This window comes from Sinohyriopsis cumingii, chromosome 6, assembly GCF_028554795.1.
Source record: "Sinohyriopsis cumingii isolate HCF-2022 chromosome 6, ASM2855479v2, whole genome shotgun sequence".
NCBI lineage: Eukaryota > Metazoa > Mollusca > Bivalvia > Unionida > Unionidae > Sinohyriopsis > Sinohyriopsis cumingii.
The window spans coordinates 162,932,798-162,957,906 of NC_142966.1; the positions used below are offsets into that span (position 1 = coordinate 162,932,798).

The 25,109-nt window shown below is 33.0% G+C and overlaps 1 protein-coding gene across 2 annotated transcripts in view; it reads right to left on the reverse strand.

Moving 5' to 3' along the window:
- The window catches only part of LOC149798439 (translation initiation factor eIF2B subunit epsilon-like), a 67,743-nt gene extending 49,239 nt beyond the window's left edge, over positions 1 to 18,504 (reverse strand). For both annotated transcript variants that reach the window (XR_016422016.1, XM_089963627.1), the window contains exons 1-6: positions 18,202 to 18,504; positions 11,636 to 11,760; positions 9,473 to 9,658; positions 5,376 to 5,550; positions 4,275 to 4,430; positions 948 to 1,033 (exon numbers count right to left, since the gene is read on the reverse strand). Coding sequence is in view for 1 of the 2 variants with exons in the window: in XM_089963627.1 (XP_089819753.1) it covers positions 948 to 1,033; positions 4,275 to 4,430; positions 5,376 to 5,550; positions 9,473 to 9,658; positions 11,636 to 11,760; positions 18,202 to 18,324 (851 nt within the window). In the remaining variant the exon portion in view is untranslated. The remainder of the gene's footprint in view (positions 1 to 947; positions 1,034 to 4,274; positions 4,431 to 5,375; positions 5,551 to 9,472; positions 9,659 to 11,635; positions 11,761 to 18,201) is intronic.
- Between the last annotated feature and the right edge of the window lie 6,605 nt (positions 18,505 to 25,109).

Genomic DNA, 25,109 nt, shown 5'->3' on the forward strand with positions numbered 1-25,109 from the left:
TTGGTAAATTTAGAGCTATATTTTTTCAAGGTGATAAACAGTGAAAAATGCAGAAGGCAAACTTTACATGTGAACCTTACTGAACCAGAGATAGTTATTTTTCATACATAAAAACCATAATATAGACATGTTTGCATATCAAAATTTAAATCATTCTTTTTTGTATAAAACATTAGGCATTTTTTAAATGTACCTCATGTGGAATTTGAGACATTTATTTATTTATTTACACACAAACGTTTAAAATGGCAAAAGTCTGGAATTTAAACAATTGGTGATTTATAACTATGAATACTATGCCAAGGAAAAGCAATTTTCATAAGACAAAATTATTATCTCAAGGAAAGCAGTGCATTCATTAATGACCTAATTGTTTAAGTGTTAGTCTTTGAAATCAGTTATGATGACCTAATTGTTTAAGTGTTAGTATTTTAAATCAGTTATGATGACCTAATTGTTTAAGTGTTAGTCTTTGAAATCAGTTATGATGACTGAATTGTTTAAGTGTTAGTTTTTTAAATCAGTTATGATGACCTAATTGTTTAAGTGTTAGTCTTTGAAATCAGTTATGATGACTGAATTGTTTAAGTGTTAGTATTTTAAATTAGTTATGATGACTGAATTATTCAAGTGTTAGTCTTTGAAATCAGTTATGACGACTGAATTGTTTAAGTGTTAGTTTTAATAAATCAGTTATGATGACCAAATTGTTTAAGTATTAGTATCTGAAATCAGTTATGATGACCGAATTGTTTAAGTGTTAGTCTTTGCAATTAGTTATGTCAGTGTAACTGAAACTCTAGATAAATTGTTAATGGATTAAATGTTTACATAGCATGAGTTCAATTTCAGTTTTGTGTACAGTTAGACAAGGTTCTTCCATTGGAAATCTTCACATTATACTACAATATAGGTCCTGTGAAAATGTGTATAAATGAAAGAATTACCTGACAGAATCATACAACTGTAGGTTTGAGATTCTGGCTGCATACTTTTCTGTAATTATCCTGATGTAAATTGTATTCCCCATAATCTGGAAAGAATAATAATATGAATGCTATCTCAAGCAATATACTGTACAATTCAGTACTTTTCATGCTCATGCTCTCTAAAACAATATACTGAACAAATTCATTACTTTTCATGGTCATGCCATCTCAAACAATGTACTGTACAAATTCATTACTTTTCTTGGTCATGCCATCTCAAACAATGTACTGTACAATTTCATTACTTTTCATGGTCATGCCATCTCAAAAAATATGCTGTACAAATTCATTACTTTTCATGGTCATGCCATCTCAAAAAATATACTGTACAAATTCATTACTTTTCATGATCATGCCATCTCAAACAATATACTGTACAATTCAGTAAAATTCATTACTTGTCATGGTCTGCTATCTCAAACAACATACTGTACATATTCATTACTTTTTATCGTCTTGCTATCTCAAACAATTTACTGTACAAGTTCATTACTTTTTATGGTCTTGCTATCTCAAACAATTTACTGTACAAGTTCATTACTTTTCATGGTCATGCTAAATATGACCTTACATTTACATTGTGTATGACAGAAAGACCATTTATTGCAATTCAGATATTTTTAAATTCATGGTTTGTAACAACTACAAAATCTATTTAAATTTATTTCCCCATGAATACAGCAAATTCACAAATCTACAGGTATCTGCTGACTTGCGCATTTTCAACTTACACAAATGTCACAATTAACACAGTTTCACATGAATATTTTTTTCATTCAATATTTTTTTAGCAAAACACAATTTCTTTATTAGTCTAAAACTAAAAAATTAGGATTTGTAATTTCCTAAAATTAATGGTATTAAAGTTAACTGAATTTAGCATTTTCAATAAAATTCTAAGGCAGTGAAACGAAACATTTCAAGTTATATGACCATTCTTAGTAATACAATTATTACCAAAGTCGGTGATTAGCTGTACTATATAAAACCTGAATAAAATAGTTGTTGCCCTGCTTGAATTCAATCTGGCACTCTGCATGATTAACGCTCACAGAACTCATTTTAATTCATCATTTTATTGTTAATGAAAATGTGCACTTCATTAATTTAGAAAAAGAACTGAAAATTTGTGATCTTCGTGTGGACGAAGTTTGCCACCAATTAACCCTTGTGATTTTTACCTTTGATTTTGTGAACCACTGATCATTAGGTAACTCATTCTACAAAATGAAGCTTATAGCTGTAGTTATGAAACTGCTACTTATTTCAAATCAATATATAATTCTAAAAGAGCAAACTTTAAATCTGGTGTTCTTGCATGACTTAAAGTGATGAAACTGTTCAGAATGTGGCACTTGCTTGCAGTTTAATGAAATGGAAGATGTAAAATGTCCATTTTCAAAGTCATGCAGATGCTTGGTGGTCTCTTCTTCTGTGTCAGTTTGTTGCATTAGTAATACGCAAAAAATGAGGCAGTCAACCTTTGATGTCGTATTCAGGATTTTGTTATAGCTAAGGTAGGTTAACATGCAGAAAAAAAAGCAACAGAGGACAGAAATAGAAGGAAATAATTGTGGTCTGAGGCTAGGTGCTGGACCAAATACTAGACCAACAAAAAAATTGTATCAGGATACAGATTTGTCCAGCATGCATATTCTGATGATAACTATAACACTGACAAAGATTCATGACAATCCAGTGAAAACTTTGAGACTTGTTGATTTCACAAAACAATCAGAAACTACCTCCAGCTCCAAGTCAAAATCAAGCAATATCCTTTTAAAAAAATGCAGAGCAAAGCGATTTGCTCAATGTGCATTTTCCAAAGATAACCACAACATGTACAAATTTCATGCCAATCCGATGAAAAAACTGAGACTAAAATATGTGATACTCTACATCCAGCTCTGAGTCAAAGACAGCATTTGCTCTGAAACAGTAATTTGCTAATATTCACATCTTCAGATGAGGACCATTACCTGCAACAAGTTTCAAATGTATTCATCAAAAACAGCAGGACTAGTTGTGCTACCAGGATTTTCTGTCATACATAGCATTCAGATACAAGACAAAATGGGCAATAATTAATCTGCATGACATTCATATATGGAAATGACCATCTTCATGAGAGCTGCAGTAGTTCATTTGGCACAGCATTGGACTCAGGGTCAAATCAAAGGTTCAACACCTGTCTGGACCAAATGGAGTTGGCTGCTTCATTGTTTCCTTTGGAAAGGGAGTTTGCTCCCATTGCATTGGTCTCATATAGCCAATACTGTGGTAGAAAAGCAAATAATACCAACATATTTTTAAATGAGCATCTTCAAATGATTACTATATCATGTGCAATGAATTATATGGTGATCCATTGAAACACCGAGAGCCTAGTTGCATTCACAAGATCATGTCATCAAGTACATTAGAACCAAAATAAAAAAGGGCAATAAATCTATGAAAAAGAACTGGAGTAAAGTGATCAACTTACATTTTCAGGTGATGACCATAATAATTCCCAAGTTAAATAATAATCCAGTGAAATCTGTAAGGCTAATTGCATTCACAAGATTACATCATACACTACATACGCTATAAAGATGGCGGGAACAAAGTGACTTGTCACTATGCACATTTCATAAGATGATCTTAACATGTAGGAAAATTCAAAGTGATTCATCAAATTCTTTGAGTCAAGGTGTGTTCACAAAATTCTACCATACACTGCATTCATCTGCAAGACAAAAGGGCCAATAGTGCTAACAAAAATTGTGGGAGCAAAGTGATCTGTCAATATACACATATTTAAGCTTCATGGCAACTGATAAAAAAATTGTGGGACTAATTGTGCATGTCAGATGGAAGGATGGATTCATGGACAGGTGGATTTCCTATATATCGCTGATGTAAACACTGCATTACAAAAAGATTTCAGCAAATCTTGCCTTATAAAGTCATTCAAAAAAGATACCTGAATATACCCAAGGCCAAAATAGTGTCAACTGTGCAATGAACCTATCATCAAAGACACTTGTGTCAGCTGTTTATATTATTCATGGCATTTGTCTATTTAGCCTGTAAGGACTGATATCACTCTAAAGCACACGTGCAGCAACTGTTTGTGGAACACAGTAAATTGTTGAAATTGACAAGATTAACATTTGCACAGAAATGAACAGAAAGTCAATGCATCTTACATCACTGATTAGTCGTTCATGCAAAAAGTTAACACTATTTTGGCCACAAGCTTATATGCTTGACAATTTCTACGACCACTAGCTGAAATCATACTTCTTCATTTGTAAGTATTCCCTTGATGAAGTCATCTCTGGTCTGGTAATCAAAGTTGTCAGTGAAGAGGCTGAGTACTTGTGGGGAACACACACATATTTGACAGTCCAATAGGTCATATCGTATCTGTACCTCCTTGTGCTCTGTCAAGATCTCCTGAAGAAAAGAAAAACTAATATTTTTACTACAACACTCACAAAATGAATGTACTTTACACAAGATTTAAAAGATAATAAATTATACAGAACAAAACCATAATCCATAAAATTAACCATCTTGACATTTTCTCAAATACAGTACCATATATACTAGCTTATAATATGAGCCCAACTGCAAACTGCATAGACCCTGATCTGCTGGCACATCAGGCGCTGCCAGATCTGGGTTTGTGCAGTTAGGAGTAATCAGTAGAATAAACAACATAGACACTGACTGGTAGGTGCTTTATGCTACAACATATCAGAATCTTTATTTTCAGTTTGACTCGACTTATAAGTGAATATATATGGTACATTCAGCATATGCATGACATAACTTTTTATTAAAAACTATCCTTATTAGCAATATGGTTACCAAATAACTATCCTACAATGATCTTAATACATTTATTTTAATACTTGTGGCATTGCTTAAATTTTATTACCATACCTTTGCCAAGGCACATAAAACATCAGCATTACATGTACTTTAGGGTTTAATAATTATTGTGCCTGGAACCCTGGGCCACTATAAAAATAGGAGTGGGTTCTCTAATGCTAAATTCGGTTAGTCCAACAGCTACAGAATGCCACGATTTGTTTCACTTTTTTTACCCCAAAATTAAATTTTGTAAAAACTTTGACCAAATTAATGATAACTAGGCAAACTCATAAAGTGTCAGTCTCATATTAAGGTGCCTTATCTTAGCTACTGAATTTATGTTGGGCTATCATGCTAGCCCACTGGGACACTTTTATAAATTTACAGTATAAAACTTGAGCCATTTTCATCGTACCTGAAAACTGACCTAAACACAGTCTAAGCAAGGCATGATGGATGGATATATGGAAAGAAAAGACCACTTTTATGGTGGAGTATAAATGCATTTCTAAGTTTACTAACCACAGGAAACTCAAGTTTTTTGTCTGGGTCAACTTTTTGATAGTGTATAAGTTGGCTGGTCTTGCTGTCAATGGCAACAACCAAATCATCCTCTCTACATCTTGATGCATGTGTTGGTGGTGCTTTCGTAAACACCTGTGTCATGATGGAGGATTTATCTGTTTCTCTCCTCTTCCTGGAAAAAAACAAATATCTGTACAGAGTACCCAGTAAGAAAAGCATACTTACAAAAACATTTTCTAAAAGTGCAGACTATGACCAGAGTCTACGTTCAGCAGATCATTTATTTGCAAAAGTAAATAATCAGGCACATATGATTATTCAAATAATTACTTAACTGATCAATGTATGTGGTGAAACTGATTACAGCTTACAAAAATCTTGGATCTTATATTTTAGGAAGATGTTTTAAAGAAAAATACATACAGAATTAGGATGTACACCATCACAGTAACAGATAACTCTCATGTTCTACAGCAATGAGAGCAATGTATTTAGTTATGAGCTAGTGCTTATCTGTTCTCTTTCGCAATCTCTTTCGGAGAGATGCACATATTTCAATACAGGCAAAGTGCACTTGTTGGATCCATTTTTAACAAAATGAGAGTGAAACTATCAATCTTGCAGTTAAGAATTTTCTGTTTGATTTTTAAATACAGCATTACAGCATAAGAAACAGTCCTATTCAATCTATATTACAACACTGGGAATAACAAATCATTTGAAAATTGTACTGGAAACAGTCCTATTCAATCTATATTACAACACTGGGAATAACAAATCATTTGAAAATTGTACTGGAAACAAAAACATACAACTGTCTGAAGCAAAGCTTTTATGATTTAAATTAAAAAATCTCATGGTGTGAACCAAACAATGTTTAGATGCATGGGAATGGGCCCCAATTTATATTGATTCCATAAAACACTTTTTTCTGTTGTCATAACACAACTAAAAATCAATTATCAACAGAATAATAATAATAATAGATACCACATATACTCACTTATAAGACGAGTCAAGCTGCAAACTACATAGACCCAGATCTGCCATCGCATGTTGCGATGGCAGATCTCGTCAATGCCGATTGTTAGAGGAAATCAGTAGAATAGACAACACAGACCATGATTTACAGGTGCATTATGCTACAGCAGATGAAGATCTTTGTTGTTTGTACCCTGACTCGACTTATAAATGAATATATATGGTACATGGTCTTCATCCAAACAGCCCTGGTCACTAACATACATTTAATTAATACTACTTTGATCTATCCAATATACTGATATAATTTTACACTTTTTAATAGTATGTGTCTTTCTGTAAATAAACAAACTAGGGGTATTTTGCGGTAGGTGTACTGCAAAGGGTACTGCTCACAACAATTCACTTGGCAGGGCCTTGCACCGGGAAACCAAAGTTTGGAGATGAGCATTCAGGGGCAATAACTCCTTAAATGAAGACATGGAATGCAGGAAATCCAAATCATTTCAGGGCCTCATTAATATAAAGGTGTATGATACATTCTTTAGAAAATTTATGTAGAAACCAAGTGTGGGAAAATGGGCAATCTAGGGTCATATCATTATCGAAAAATTTATTAATTCAAGAGCTCATGTGTATAAATCTGAATATGAAACAATGCAAGGTAAAGAAATGCAGAAGAAACCAAAGTCAGGAGGACAGACAATTAACGGGTCATAACTCATCATTTACTTGATGTCATGGAAAGCAATAAATGAATCCCATGCAAGATCAATGTAAAGTTGCATGCTGACTTTGGATGAAACCCAAGCATTCATTTAGCAGAGATATGATGCCAAAAGCAGTTATAAAAACAGGGGACACAACTCTTCTAAATATTATTGTGGAATGCTTGAATTCGACTTAGTTCTTGATCTTATTGATATAAAACTGTAAGACAAATTTAATCAAAGTAAAAATGATTCTCTGAAAAAGTATTGCCGTAGAAACAAAAATCCCGAGGAAAAACCGCAGTGGACATAACTAATGAAATAATGTTGCGGAAATTAGTAAGTCAAATTTTTTCATCTCATCAATAAATATCTGCATATGGAATCTGGTTGAGATTTACTGGGGAAACCAAAATCAGAAGGATTGAAAACAGAGGGCATACCTTCTGTAATTATCTTGTGGGATGCTGATATAAAATTTTTAAAAAGATCTCATAAATATAAAGAAACATGCCTAATTTGGTCGAAATCCAACAACCCTAGATAACATTATGCTTGGAAAGCCGAAGTGAAGAGGATGGGCAATCAAGGGACATTACCCTCAAAAAAGGAGGTACCCCAAATGTTCCTGATGTATGATTTAAGTACTCTGCAAATTATTTAACAGCCACTTCTGTGTGAAGTTTCTCTCTATCTGGACTGAGTTTGGATGCTGTGTCACACAGTGAATAAGCAAGAGTTAGTCCTGATTGGTGGTTATTTCTGTACTCTGGACTTGAACAAACAACAACCACCAAAATTGGTATTGGTGTGTCACACTGTATGTGTACCCCTCATGTTCAATACAAGCAGACAAGATGTAAGGCAACAGCAGAACTTTGCATACAAGTGGTTAATAAATGATCAGAAAGTATATCAGTGATAGATGGGGAATCAATCTGGAATGTCTTCTTTATGTGGCTGGTCATGCTGATAGGATAAAATAATCAGGATGGAACTGGGGGGAGGGGCAACTAGATCTCAAACCGTGTTAGACAGCTTGTGCTTGATAATTTGGTAGAAGCCAAATGGTTGTCAATAGTTTTTCTTTGTAACATACGTGCACATGTCTGCTACAGCTGTATCAGAAAAATCAAAGGCATATTCCCTGTTTTAAATGTAAACTATCCACTAAATTTGGTCATGGTAAAAGAAATAAAACCCAGATGAACTATTCTGCTTCTTTTATTCTGGGTGACGCTGACCTCTAACCTACTGATCTCAAAATTGATCAGTGCCTTTCCTGTCTCCAGTGAAAGCCATCCACAAAGTTTAGTCAAGTTTTGTTGAACAGGACAAGAGTTACCTTGTAGATACCATTTTCCATCTTTGAGTTCATGTTATTTTTACCAGTATCATTTCAACACCCAAATCATCAGGTGTTGAAGCCAATTTCCATCTTGGAGTTCCTCTTATATTGACCATTATCAGTTCAACCTCCAAATCAACAGGTGTCTTCTCTGCATTAAATGCAAGCCATCTACAAAGTTTACTCAAAGCACATGTTAAAGAACATAAGCAGGTTTATGCTAATAATTTTTCCCTCTTTCTGTCCCTGACACTTTGATCTTTTAAGCCAAAACATGGATAAGTGTCTACTTTGTCTTAAATGCAAGCCATCCACAAAGTTTGGTCAAGAAGATCAAAAAGAATTCTAGATATTGTGCACAAAACATTTATTCTCTGACCAACTGTGTGTGTGATTAGGATTTTTAACATAGCTTTAACAATTTTTCAGTCATATCACTAAGATGTCTGCAGTGTGGTAGTTTATAGTGATGTCAAGCACTGAGGTATCATGCCACAGACATGTAACATGATGTCCCACCCAGTCACATTATCCTGACACCAGGCCGACCAGTCCTAACACTAACCTCTTAATGCTGAGTGCCTAGCGAGGCAGCTGTTAGTACCATTTTTGTAAGTCTTTGGTATGACTTGGCCAGGGTTCGAATACCCATGACCAACTGCTTCCAAAGCGGACACTCTTACCACTAGGCCACTGGAGTGGTCTCCGACCAATTATGACCTAGTCAACTGAACTTTTGACTCCAAAATAAAAAGTGGGGTTTTTTCCATCTTAAAGCAAATCAGTTATAAAATCTGACCAAGGTTTCTGAGACAGTTATTATGTGTAACAGTTTTCCTTCTTTGATTTGTCCCAGTGACCTTAACCTGCATTATTCTGAGCCTGAAATCGAAATATGTGTTCATTTCCCCAAATGCAAGTTTTTGTGTGGAAATTAAAAAAAGAACATACAAGCAGACAGACAGAAAATACCACAACATTATACGCTCTGCCTAGTGGTGGGTGTATCACAAGATTGGGTTACATGCTCATGTAGTTTTTCAAATAATATTTACTTGTGCTCCTGAACTACATCTTGGATATTTATATTGGACACAACATCTCCATGGACGAGAATAAAATCACTACGTATCAATGACTTGGCATCTATGTCCCTCAAGGCATCACCAACTGACATGCAATCCTCTGATGTGATTGTCTGGACAGAAAACTTCCGATCATTATCAATCCAGCCTGAGTTCCTGAAAAAATAAATTAAACAGTTATTCATTTGCTACTCTGCTTTGTCCTGGCCTGCTTTACAGTATTTGGAAGTACACGGTATTGAAAGAGTGGGAGTACTGTATTAAAGATAGGTGATTTTCTTGAAGTACTCCTTTATCTGTACTATCACTTGCAAGGAAACTAAAAGGAAACAGCCATACCCTTTAAAGCATTAAGTATTGCAGCTTATTAAAGAGTCACAGAAAGAAAATAAAAAATTTCTTTAAAATATCACAGCATTATTTTTTTAAGTATCCCACTACAAATTCTAATGTAAAAGAATGAATCATTGCAACAAAATAATTATAAAAACGCCAAAAAAAATATTTATTACTTTAAATGTGATGGCTACAATTTTACAATTTGTAGATGAAACTAAATTTCTTTAATTTAGATAGATTGTTCAAAGAACAATAACATACAGTGTGACCATGTATAACGCGCCCTGTGATAACACAAATTCGGATATAATGCGGTCATGGTGTGGCTCCCAAAATTGTATATATTCATTCGCACATGAAAAAACATTTTTTGTTCAAAGTATGTGAAATAGTGTATAAAAAATGTATTACCATTTTGGGGAAGATATCGAAGATGAATTTGAATATAATATGATCATGACATGATTCCTGAAATTTTAAATACATGTATTTGTATTTTTCTCGTACCCAGAAAAATATTTTTTTTTAAAGTACAAAAAATAGTGTGTAAAACGTTTATTATCATTTTGGGGAAGAGTTTGTGTATGAATTCGAATATAATACGATCGTGGCATGGCTTCTGAAATTTAACAATTTCACCTAGTTCTTGAAGTGTTATGCCAAAATAAATATTATCGGAAATGCCGCTTATTACTGATCCATGAGTAAAGCCAGTAAGTTGTCTTTGTGATTGTCTTCAGTTAATTCTGTATACAATCATTGCTCAAACAGTAACCAACATGTGTTTCTTCTTTAACTGCATACACAACCAAGCAACAGCCAGTACGGTGGTTGATGAAAGATTCTCACAAACATCAAAAAATTAAAACCACCAACAAGTTTGCTAGGCTTTGCAGTGTTATTTGGCGCAGTCAGTTGACCAGTAAATAATGTCTGCTTTATTAGCTGGTCAACTAATAGGGTATTAAATTGTGCATGCATTCAGCTTTAAAACTTTTATAAAAGTGACTCGTGACCATTGCATGCCTATGGCACTTAGTTCTCGGGTTTTACATGTGCATGGTGTTTGCTTATGAACTCGTTATTAATTTCCTGTTTTTTTAAAATATATTTTACCGTTATGGAAAAGCAAGTTCACAAATGCCAAGTCATTCTCTGCACTTTGCACAATGATCAGTATAGTAGTTTTCACACGTTTCTTTGGCTATTCACAAAATCTGAAGTAACGGTTGTATGCATGCTGAAAGTATGTGTTGATTGTTAATTATTCTTGCTGTAGTCATTAAAACAAATAGGCGTACAAGCGTTAATTATTGGAAATTTACACAGGATACATGTACATGGAAACGCATATGAGAAATTTTTTTGCAGTATGAAATTTGTACAGACACCGTTCATAGACCCTGGAATGTAATGAACTGTACATGTGCTTTGTCTTTCTTAACCTAATTTTGCTGTTAAGTTTTCCCACTGAATTCAGACACAAAATGATCTGTGACAAAACTATTGAATAGTTTAAATATGTATGCAATTTTTGCAATGGAATTACATGTATTATGGATTAACTGCAAGCCCCAATGGTTCGATATCAGACGGCAAGTAACCGGTGTTAACATATATATAAAAGGTTGCACATACAAAACAGAACTATGAAATTAAAGACAAGATATTATATGAGAGCTGAGTTATCTTCTAAATGAAACAGTTGACTATACCAATCATAAGGGATTTGTAAGCTGACTGCCAGCAGATAATCCGAATACAATAGTACTAAACCATGTAGACCTCACTTACTTCAGGTGTTCCTTAATCTGATCAGCAAGATGGCAGCAAAATACAAAGACCTCCTCTACCCCAGCAGAACACAGAAATTCAAGTGTATAGTCCAAAACAGGCACATTTGCCACATGAAGAAGAGACTGAAAAAACAAAAAAATAACACATATCTACCAGTAAACTGGAAATAAGAATCATACACTGATCATAAAGATTACATTTATGACTTTGGGACTTACCATTCTGACCATTAATTTTTCTGCCACAGGGGTGAAAGCTGCAGTCGAACTGAGATATTTTTCTTAAACACTTCATAAGGCATACAAAATGGCTCCTGCAACTATATACTGTCGGTTCAAAGTTTTTAGAGGGGTCACAACTTGTGTGTACTTTATAGTTGCTCACAAAACACAAATTTAAAGATCAAATGGAACCATGGCGTTTCTGTGGAAACAATAGGATATATCCACAATCTACAAATTTAAATCTCAATGTCATCTTTTACAAAACTCATTAACTGAAACATGCATAAATGAATTTAAAGTATTGCTCTAACCCAACATGTTAAGGGATCAGGATGTAGATCAGGCCATTTGCACCTCATTCATGTCATTACTAGTGACTATTAGAGACTATTGGTGACTAATGGAAACTACTGGAGACAGTAGTCATGGTTTAACAGTAGTTACCATTACAATCTTGCAATGAAAAGGGTGAGGATTCTAAACCTGCAATAAGAACAGCCTGGTTCAGCTAGCATAGCATGGCATGTCCTTGGGCAAAGCACTCCATTTGCCTTGGCACTAAACAGCATTTTTGTATTAATGGGCCATAAAATACATAGCATCAAACATTCTCTAACCCAAACTGAAACCTGCACTTGTTGTTGGTGGTGGTGGTGGTTTAATGCAATTGTTTAGTGCATGACATGCTATACATGGTGTCCATTATAAATGATGCAAAAACCTCAGAAAACCCAGGTAAAAACCACTGACCCCTGGGAAGATACTGGTAAACTTTTTCACATACCCGCATTAACTGAGCCTGAGACTCAAACCCACACAGGTCAGAGGTGAGACATCAGTGATTGGCAAAGGTATACATTTTAGACCACTCGACCATCAAGGCCCCCAAACCAGCACTTGACATACTATACAATCAGGGGCTACAATGTATAGCTTGAAGAACACATTTTCCAACTGTTAAAACTGTAGACAGCAATTTCTCAAAGCAAAATGCAATTATTCTCTACTGGCTAGTTACTGCTTATTCAGGTATTTCCTTTTGACCTGGGAACTGTAATTTATCTAATATGTCCAAAACAGGATGTTGTTATTCGTATAGATTGTTCATGACTCCTTTCTTTTCCTGAAATAATTACTGGTACAAATCATTCTCAATCCAAGATCAAAATGTGTTATTTAAATCTGAAATCAAATGAAGACATAACAATGGAACTGGCTATTCAGCATCAGCTAAGGCTGCAAACTCTCAAGTTATTAAAATCAATACTTAAACCATTTCTGCAGGAATGTAAAGTAAAATCTCATTTAAATTTAAGTCATTCTCCAATTTAAAACTATCTATACTATTTTCCATCTTTACTGAGCACAATTTTCATACACAGATGGTTGTTTACAAGGACTCAGTCCTGAGGGAGAAGTAGGCATACTTTCCTTTCATCTAAAAAACAAAGAAAAGAAGTTGTTTTGCAAGAGATCAGGCTATCATAGCTGGATAGCATATGGATATCGATTTTTCCAGTTGATGCCAATATTTCAAAAGAATCCAAGATGTAACATTCTGACACCAAAGCAATTTACAAAATTAAAAAAACTGTCACATATTCTGTCTGCACTACCCATTTACAATCTTTAACATAAATAAGGTTAACAAATGTATTTTCATTGCAAGGTCCAACAAATTTTGGAATGTATGAGATTGCCAAAAAATTATCATAAATCCTACAACAATTATGCTGCATCCAGACAAGGTGAACAGTAATTTGATAATTTATTATTTATTTCATTCTCAGCATTATTTAATAGGGCCTCAAGGGAGAATAGTCCTTGACTAATGAGTCACCCTCTATAAATAAAGCTATATTATTATTACTGTATTACTATTATTATTATTATTATTATTATCATCATTATTATTATTATTATTATTATTATTCTGGGTATCTCTCTATGATTTTGAATGTATATAATTATATGGTTTCTCAGGAATCTAAATACTTAACAAACAGTACTGAGCCTTACAATGGCAATTATTCAGCATTACCCTCATTGCAGATGAATGAAACTTAGGAACATCCAACACATTTTCCCTGAAAATATTAGTTTTTTATTTTATTTTACTTATGATCAATTAAACAGAAGTGTGCTTGTTATGTGCATCTGCATATGAATGATGCATGCCATTAAAAGAAATCTTGTAAATATCCAAGCCGTACACACACACTGCACTCAAAGAAAAATTGATAATCGTCATGTTGTTGTTGTTGTGGGGTTTAACAACATTTTTCAGCACACGACAGGCTATGCATGGCGGCCAGTATAAATGGTGGAGGAAGAACCCGGGAAAACACCGGGAAGAACCACCGATCCATGAGAAGCTACTGGCAAGCTTTCTCACATACCCACATTGGCCGAATCCTAGACTTGAACCCACGCAGCCAGAGGTGAGATGGCCGTGATCCATAACGGAGAGTGCTTTAGACCACTCGGCCACTCGGGGCCCTCGATAATCGTCATGTAAAAAACACAACTCATGCAATAAAACCTCAATAATCACATGTAAAACTAGTGTACTCTTAAGGTTTTAGTCTTAAGTATTTTTAGCTAATTCTGTTTATAACATATCACAACAGAAGTTCTGACCTTGTTCACTTGATTCAGGTTCTACTGCAAATCACATCTGTTAATCAGGTGACTGCAAGATCCCAACTACAGCTTGTGTACACTGAAATTTGCCTGATGCAGAGATACGGAAAATACTATTTAGAATAGCAGCTTTAAGCAACTGAAGTAAATGAAAGACAATAATCAGGCACCAAAGCAAAAACTATATGCAGTTCGGATGGAGTTTTTTAAACATAAACCTCACAGACTCACTCTGACAAAAATAAAACACACCAGTGGAAGCAGTGACAAATGTGGCAGATTTTTCTTGCAATCAAGTTACATGTTCCACAAAAGTCTTGCAAGATCCCAATCATGTTACATGTTCCACAGAAGTCTTCAACATCCCAATCAAGTTACATATTCCACAAAAGTCTTGCAACAGCCCAATCAAGTTACATGTTCCACAAAAGTCTTACAACATCCCAATCAAGTTACATCTTCCACAAAAGTCTTGCAACATCCCAATCAAGTTACATCTTCCACAAAAGTCTTGCAACATCCCAATCAAGTTACATCTTCCACAAAAGTCTTGCAACATCCCAAAAAGTTTCAGCCAAAATGACTTAATGAATTCAAATTTCCAATTAAAGATAAGGATATCAGTATGAGGTCAGAGTTTTACTGAAGCTTCTGATCTCAGAAAATCTGATAAAATATTTGTCAGTGATTCTTGTAATTATCAAAAATGTGCACTTGGATGGAAAAATGCATATAAAGATCATAAGATTGTCCAATCTATGCTAATTGGCTAAAGGGTCATGCCTGCTGCTGAAAGGTAGTAATATAATTTATTATTATTATTATTATTAATATTATTACTATTATTAAGTATTATACATTAGTTTGCAGGAATAAAGTATGGTTTTTAAATTAAGCATTACTGAAAGGAAACTTTAATCAGTTGCATTTTATGTTAACCTAAATTTAGATATTGCTGAAGTTAAAATTAAGTTTAAATATAATGCTGAAATATAAATAAAACTTTAAGATATTTAAACAATTACTGAATAAATGAATGAATAAATCATAATATGACGATGATTAAATCTCATACATACATAAAGATAAAACTATAAATATAAACATGGTCATGATACCTCAGTTATATTAACAGACTGTTGATTGAATGACGGGAAATACATTGACAGCACAGCTAAGAACTCATCTGCAGATTTGTTTTTAAAAATCCTGATATAAATTTTTCTTGTTTGACTGACTTGCAGTTAACTAATGAAGCCTCTGTATTTCCTGAAAAACCTGCAATTTCCACATCACATTATTTTATGGCCGACATGAAAAAGGTCCTGCCAATGTTACCTTGGAAGAAATGCTAGCCAGAATCCAAACCAGTCATTTTTGACCTCACATTTAATGAATTTCTTAAAGTGATAATAATTATTGGACAAGGAAAAAAAATATTTTATTCTGCAAAACTGTACTTAATGGCACTGAACAAATTTATTTTTTATTCAAAATATTGTTGATCAAAGAGGTAAATCTGACTGAATTTTTCATCCCATCTCATATCTTATAGCAAATATCTGCAGTATTAGGCTTTGGAACTGATGGTGTTGAAGTTCTGCAAGGGACCAAAGAAGGAGTAGTGACGAAATCTGCAGAGTTACATCCCAATTTTATTCATGTTTTGTGTGTTGCTTACTAGCATTCTGAGTAGCAAAACCTATTCCTGAACTTCAGCAACTGCATAAAAATATAACTGAGCATTACAATTCCTTTCACCAGAGACATCATTAATTGTATAGGTCCTAACCCAAAGTTTACACATGCAAATAAAATTCTGTCTTTGAAATAATCTGAATTGTTTTTCCATCACAACTGTCAACTACATACCAGTTGCTCTATTTTATAAATGTCTTCATTTTATGTGAAGTCATATCTGGTATCATGTAAAACCTAAATAAATGTTCTGCTGATTGCAAAAGATTTAGGACAGCTAACTAAAAGTGCCATATCAAACATTTGAGTACGATCATAACTATCTCCTAAATACCTTCAACCACTCTTCTTGTGCAAAAATTCTGTCTTTGAAATAATCTTAACTAATTTTCTATCACAACTGTCCAATTTGTACCAACTGCTTTAATTTTTTTTTTCTACATAAAGTATTAAGTGAAATTTGGTATTATTTAAAGCAAATTAAATTTCAAGCTAAACTGGGTCAAGAAAACAGCATTTTGAGTCTAATTTTAACAATTTCTTTATCACGATGCATAGCATTCATTGTGACATCACAGCATGCGACATTCGATCTGGATTTTATTGTATCACAGCATGTGACATTCAATCTGGATTCTATTGCATCACACCTTTCTGCTTCATCTCATCCAAAAAATGTCCACATTCTTTAACACTGATTTTGCTGTATGTACTCCTCTTGACATGTAGATAACGACCTTCCGAAGGAATATGGACAAGTGAGGATCCAAATAAAATGAATACATGCCATAGGTATGTAGACAAGCGACACCCATTACTGAAATGGTGTTTAATGCCTACATGACCCATATGACTTTTACTACAGATAGTATCTTTCTACAACCTATTTTGACTTGGCATCATAAACTTCCAGCTCTCAAGAGAACATGTTTCTCCATCATGTCAAAACTACAACATTTGTGTACATTGATCGCCACTGTGTCACACAGACAAAAAATTGTGTCAAAAATCCTGTCCTTATCAGATGTGATATCAATTTAAGTTAAACATCGTCCTCATCGTGTGGTTGCATTACAAAAATAAGCTACACATCTTTGGATAAAATCTGACCAGTAAGCTCTGCTCCCGGAGAGCCCTTACACATGATCTGCCATGTTGTTGTTGCTGTAGGGTTTAACACCATTTTTCAGCACATGATAGGCTATACATGGCGGCCAGTATTTATGGTGATGAAGAACACGGGAAAACCCTGGAAAGAACCACTGACCCACGAGAAGCTACTGGCAAGCTTTCTCACATACCCACATTAGCCGAATCTGAGACTCGAACCCACACAGACAGAGGTGAGATGGCAGTGATCCATAATGGAGAACGCTTTAGACCACTCGACCACTCAGGGCCCAGATCTGCCATGTAATATCCATCAAAAATGATGCTGTTGATTATGATGGAACCACTAAAATTAAAGCAGAACATCTTAGAGCTTTAGGTCTTTAGATTTTACTGTTTGTCTGTCCATACTCAAAGATGTACTCGGTATTTTAACAAAAGCTATATGATGTGGGGGGGGGGACATTGAAATGTATATCAATGTTATCTTTATCTTGTTGACCATAAATAACACAAGCATCTGCTTTTTTGTTTTGAAGACTATTTGTGGAAATAATTACATTTTGCACAGTTGCACACTCATCTGATAATACTGGACGTTTTTTTTTCCTCCTAAAATTGTGTACCAGAAAGTAAAAAAATGTTAATTTAAACAGCTGGCAATGGACTTCGACACATTTGTTTAATATGTTTAAATTTAATTAAGGCATATCTGATGGAGTGACATACACATTTTAGTAAATAAGCTAAACAAGGGGGTGCCATATGGGGCATGAGCCTTAAAAATTATGGCCCTTGCTCAATTATTGACCATTTTTCTGATAACATCAGAACCGATAATGTATGCACTATTATCACTGAATATTATTTGTATCCAAACAAAAATACCCTGGGTCTTTTGTCAGAAATTGGGGCAAATTTCCGATCGAAGCTGTCTGCAATGACAACTGCTTGCAAAACATCTTCTTGTTTCAGTTCTTCTCCACGTTTATTAATTTTCTTCGGAGCCATTACTGACTTGGACTATTCTACCTAACTAGAGGGGCTGTAATTTTCAAAACAGAATCTGTCTGGATTGGAAATAAACTCATTCGAAAAAGAAACAAATAAATATTAGTACTAATTAAATTTAGCACACTGAAGCCTCAGTTAGAAAGAAATAATCATTTTAGAATTGGGAAATACTCTATCTAATTTAACATCCCCTTGTCCAAAAATAAACTATTCTAAGAGTACATTGTGTTGGGCTTCAACTTGGAATAACGCAACAATTCGGAATCCTGAGTTGTTACGCTCTTTCTCGAGAAATTGCGTAACCTAGTCAAGCTATATCAATAGAGCGAACGGCTGTTTTTGTATCAATTCCATTAGTGCCTTTACGATAAAGGATGTTGATAGAGAGGGGTTTTTTGGGGGGGTGTTATTTCATTTTACTTGGAATAATAAAAAATAAACAAAAAGCAAACATGTGACAAGGGATATTGGAAATAATGTAGTTTATATACTAGATGGGAGAACTAAAGATTTGTCATGTTTTTGCAACAATTCGTCAACGAAGTTAGCAAATTAAAAGACAAGTTATTATATTTTTTCTCACTTTCATTAGTTTCAAGTGAATTTTAAGATAGGTGTGAAATTAAGTCTTGCAAAATATTTTCTAGAGACATGTAGTATATTGTATAAATTCTATTAATGACTATTAGCATAAATTTTCTATCTTTCCTAATTATACAGCAATGATTAAAAACTTTAGAAACTTTTTTATATTGGTTAAATTTGGAAACAAACTTTTTATTTAATTAATTTTGATTTACACAAATAAATAATAAATATGTTTAGATACCACCCATGAACTAATCTAATAAATGCATTATACTTTTTTGCTATGAATGTACTAAATGAATTATGCTGCCATCTAAAGAACATTTTAAATTAGAAATCAAGTGCAGAAAAATGTTATGCAAGACCTGTGTTTGTAACACAGTTGAAAAGAATATAAACAACCAAAAGAAATTTTGACAACAGTTCAATTTTAATATTGTATTAACTACTGATGGTAGCTGTAGCCACTGCATAGTCCCTATGATATTGCATAGTCCCTATGATATTTCATAGTCCCTATGATATTGCATAGACCCTATGATATTGCAAATCATTTTAATACCTGCACTAATAAACCATCTGCTCTATTAGAGAAACTATAACAACCTTAAAGTTTGTTTACCACAGAGTGAACCATTTTTTAAAGAGTTTTGAAGTTTAAGAAATATTCAGTGTATCACATGACAACTTCAACCTTAAAATGAACATACAGTAAAACATTTATGAATAGATCATGCACATAAATGTTGTTATGAGAAATGTACATCTTATAATTCATATGTGCATTTTCTGAGCTTTAACTGGATTACAAACCAATATTTTTAACAAACTTACACAATATTTGTATCATGCAGACTATTTTGGGTCAAGGTTTGACATCCTTACCTGTGTATTTCACACCCTGAATGCAAGTTGTTGTTACAGCAATACAGAATATTCCTTGTTATCTAGATTAGATATGCTATAATATGATATAAAACTGGGTGTGAATTGCAAATAAATCATACGTTCTAGTTATCTTTGCTGATTTGGCATAGATAATGTACAGGAAACCAATAATAATTCACAGCTTTGAAACACAAAACTCATTATCATATCACAATCAATCAAGGTAAAAATAGATTTTACATATTCAGTAACTACACATGAAATCTGGATTACATCTAAATATGAAACCAGATCTACACTATAATAATTCATAATCCAATGCAGTAGAAACATCCAAAAGATATAGGATGTATAAAGAATTGTATCATAACTCTGAAACAAGGAGGCAAATGTATTTAACTAAAAACTATTCAAGAAATGTAGTAAGATATTTATGAATGTAAATACAGAAAAGAATATCAAACAGAAATAATATATATATATACATGTGTCTGTGTGTGTGTGTATATATATATATATATATATATATATATATGTATCAACAAAAAGGGTTGATAATGGGAAATAGAATTACCATTTATATCAATGTTTTAATTATCATTATCACGCTGGTTAGTTGTACAAAAGAAAGTTTAATTCTCCGGAATGTAAGTTATAGTTGTATGAAAGAGCAAAAAAGAAATAAAGTTAATTTAAGATTATGGATCAGTGGAAATGACCACTTTGTGTATCTAAACAATTTAAGAAATAGTATATGGGAAACTGACAATCCAATTGCTACAATTACCGACACAAATCAGAGAAAATTCTAACATATGCAATGTGAAGACACAGTAGAATGTAGCTTACAATGTAGGTGTCAAAAATAACAATGATAGTAATATCTGTTTTCCAAAAGTATTTCTAAATAGTAAACAAAACTATCTCTATAAGTAGCCTTATCTGTTTTAAGTAAAGTAAGATCTATTAGGTAAAAAAAGATATATAAAGCTGGTAATAACTTCATAACAAGACTTCAGTCATTACTTGTATTTGTATGTACTAACAGGCTGAGCAGAAAGGGTATGAATTGATGGCTATACCAGAAGATGGGATCAATACCTGTTTCAGAACTGCTCCCAAGATTATCAGCATTAAGAGGTTAGCGTTAGGATTGGGTGGCCTGGTGTCAGGATGATGTGACTGGGTGGGACATCATGCTACATGTCTGTGGAATGATGCCCCAGTGCTTGACATCACTATAAACTGCTACGCTGCAGACATCGTAGCAGTATGACTGAAAAATTGTGAAAAGCTACGTTAAAAATCCTAATCACACACACAAAAAGTGTTCAATAATACTTTAATACTTTCAAACTAAATCACTATTTTGGGATTATTGTGAATTCATGTAGAGATCTTTTGGATTATATCATTAAAATACATCAAGACTGTTAGCACTTCAACATTATTCAGGGCTATTCCAGGCTGTTGGTACATCAGCACTTTCAAAACTTGAATTCTTGGAACACCACTGCAATTCATTTGGAACAATCTATACCTTTGGACTTGTGATGTAACTTTCTGGACCATTTGAGATTTAATTCACCATACCGTAAGTTCTTTTAATTTTTTTCTTTGTATTTCCCTCAGGAAATAAATTATATTTTTAATTTGACAAAACTGTTGGGTTTTTTCTCTTTTCTGTTACTGAGTTTAAGACCATAGATTTCATAACAGTTCATCTTTGCATGAATAAATATATATATTGAATGAAGCACTTGGACACCTTAGATCACCTTTGTAAGTTTGAAAATTATTTTAAAGCAGCTTTTATTTCCTCATTAACTTCAATGTACTGATTAATATATGTAATATCAGATGCTGAAGGCATCTCCCATCTTGAGGCTGAGGTCATCACCCAGGTGAGTTGTCAGGTGAGTTCTTCTTAATATGTGTATTTGTTTTCTTTTTTCTTTTTTATAATTATAAAACTTTAAATAAGAACAGAAATAAAATACTTGAAATGATCAGATCATTGTTGTTTATCATATTGTACCAAATATTAAATGAAAATCCCTTTAATCAGCATAAGATTTTCCAGCTGCCATACTTTTTTACTACAATAAAGACGTTATACACATTTGATAAAATCATGTAAGGATGATATCTAAACAACACAATTTTTTGTTTCAATCTCTTGGTATGTCTACATGCATACTTTATTAGCTCTACTTATCCATTACTCCCTTCAAGACCTTTCCTACATTTAAATCAGTCTTTCTAAGACAATTCCCACAATTTGCATGCAGGCATCATGCAACAAATTGGAATATCCCCCATAACTGTGAAATATAACCAGGGTAGGTGATAATAACAGTTGTTTGAGATTTTTAATATCTTCCATATACTCGTTTTATGCAACAACTCCCATCAAGACCCTTCCTACATTTAAGTTAGTCGATCTAGGACTAAATTCCCAATACTGGCATGCAAGAGCTTGGAATAACCCCCATAACATTGAAATATAACCCTAACAGGGAAAAGTAACAGTCCCTTGATTTTGAAATTGTTCCATATGTTCATTTTATGCAACCACTCCCTTCAATACCTTTCCTACTTTTACAATGGTTTTTACATGATTACATTTCCAGACATGGCATACATGCAATGTACAACAACTTTGAACAACACCTGTAATATATAGGTATATGGAGCAATAGAGTATTATGACTGTATGATCTTAAAACAAGTAACAGAAAAGAGTGTGAAGCAAAACATTTAATAAAATTTAAAAATTTATTTATTTCCCTTGAATACAAAGTGAAAATTGCAAAAAATGAACTTACAGTATTATGAATTAAATGCCAAAATAATCCTAGAATTTCAGATACAAGTCCTAATAATAAATGTTCTGGATAAACTTTATTGGAAATCACAATTAAATCCAATGCTGAAAGTGTTGATGTGTCTTTGGTGGCCTGTATTGCGGTGTTGTAGCAACAGTCTTTTGTTGAAACACAGTAATATAATTTCAGGTTTGAATTCACTATAAATCCCAGCAAATGTCTCTGTCCAAGAATACTATTTTTTATGAGCACTCACTATTTCCAGAGAATAATCACTTGAATTTAATAATTTGAAGAAATAAATTCTGGCTCAAACAAACTACTGCACAACATCAATACAATTGATTCTGCTAGATCGTAAGTCTTCTACCTGACCTCAGGTCACAATTAGCCTTTTTTTTAAAAAATTACCTAATGGAAAATAACCTTCTGGAAGGTTCATAATGTTTAAAAATTAAAATCTAAGTTACTAATAAAATTATAGCAAACAACAGGTAAACCCAGCAATTCATGATGAATATCCAAAGTTCAAGACTCAGATTGAGATAAACATGTTTACTACAAACCAAAATCAAGAATTCAGGCCAGGTAGAAAATGAACTTAATTTTGGACAAGGACAAGTCCAACATACAATGCCACATTATCAATAGCATATAATGAAATAAAAATAAATAAATAAAAAACTAACTAACAAACAATGCAAATTAAATATACGTAACTAGTGAAAATCCATTTGGACTGTGTCTTCTGTATATTCTTACTCTGCATCAAATCTCTTGAATACCTTTCTTACCTTTAAAGCAGTCTGTAAGTGATTAAATTTCAAAAAAGTAGCAGCAGGCAGCATGCAACAACTTGAAAAAATCTTCATGACTGTGAAATACAACTCTTTGGGGGGATAGTAACAATCCCTTTAGATCTTTGATACATTCCCAAATATAATTTTCATGAAATAATTCTCTTTCAGAAATTAGGTAATAATTTGCAACAGATTTCATGTCCATCAAACTTTGCACTGGTCCAGTTAGATCTTTCCTACATTCAAACTATTCTTTTAGGAGTCTGACAGTTTCCATTAAACATCATTGAACAGCTAAGAGTAAACTTTATTATTGTGAAATATTATTATTGTAAAGTTTCCTCAGTGACTATCTACTTTACAAGCAATACAGAAATAAACTTGTTACAAATATAAAAAAACATAAATAATATCAATCAATAAATCAATCAGTCAATTAATCAATCAATATATTAATTTATTAAATATATTATCAAACATATATTTCAAGTACAAATATTCTTTAAAACATCTTTCAAGAACAAATATTTTTTCAAACATATTTCAAGCACAATCTTTTGTTAAAAAAATGCCATGAAAAAAGAAAAATCATATTAAAAAAGATCTTAAATAAATATATACATATATAAATCATTGAAAACTAATATGAAATAATTAGATAGCAGTGTTGTACTTAGATTTATTTTGTTAAGATTCTTGATTTTTATGCTTAATGTAATTTTAAAGTACAGAACACACACACACACACTACCAAGTTGAAGCCAACGACCATGAACTTTCTCGACAAAGAGCGCAACTATTTGGAATTCAAAGTTGTTCAGCTTAATTTTCGAGATATAGCCTATTCCAAGCTGTAGTCCAATAACTATAGCCAATATCAAGGAAAACAATAGAATATTCCGAATAGTTTAGACTTGTTCTTAAATTTGTTTTTCTGTATGATGAAAATTTCAACAAAGTTAACTTCCAGTAACGAAATGTCAAGTGCCCTTTCCGTTTGTTTTGGACGTACTTGATTTAGCGTTCCCTATAACCTTTCCAGTGATCAAAGTAATGTTGTGTGTGTGTGTGTGTGTATATATATAATCTTAAAACTTAAGTGTCATGTGATTAATAAGGCACTTTCTATGATATGCCTTAAAGTGTATGTGAATGTGGACAGTAAACTGTAGTCGACAAATTTTATTTAGAGTCGGTATTTTATTAGGAAACAGTAGTCGTTGGAGTTATTCTACCGACAATAAACATTAATATTACAATTTTCTTAAAAATTAAGACATACTTAACAAAAAATACAGATTTTCCTGTTTTTTCTAGTTATAAAATTATGGTCCTTTGCTAAAAATGCAAACCCCGCTCACATTTTTAATTTATATTTTAATGATCCACGTGGTTACGTGGGAGCATTTACTAACATTAAATTAAACATTAATGTGTTAGAATTTAATACTAATTATTAGCATTAAATTTTAACACAACAATATATAACAATCAGGATTTTATAGAATTTAATTGGGCTATATTAAATATACAATCCTGACGGTTAAATGCTCTGCACTTTAAACTTAATCAAGAATCGAAAATTATTGATCGCTATGGAGTTTTACAAAGGTGTTCAGGTACTAAACTGGGTCAAGAAAAGAGGATAACGGGTCTATTAAAATAAATGACAGTGTAG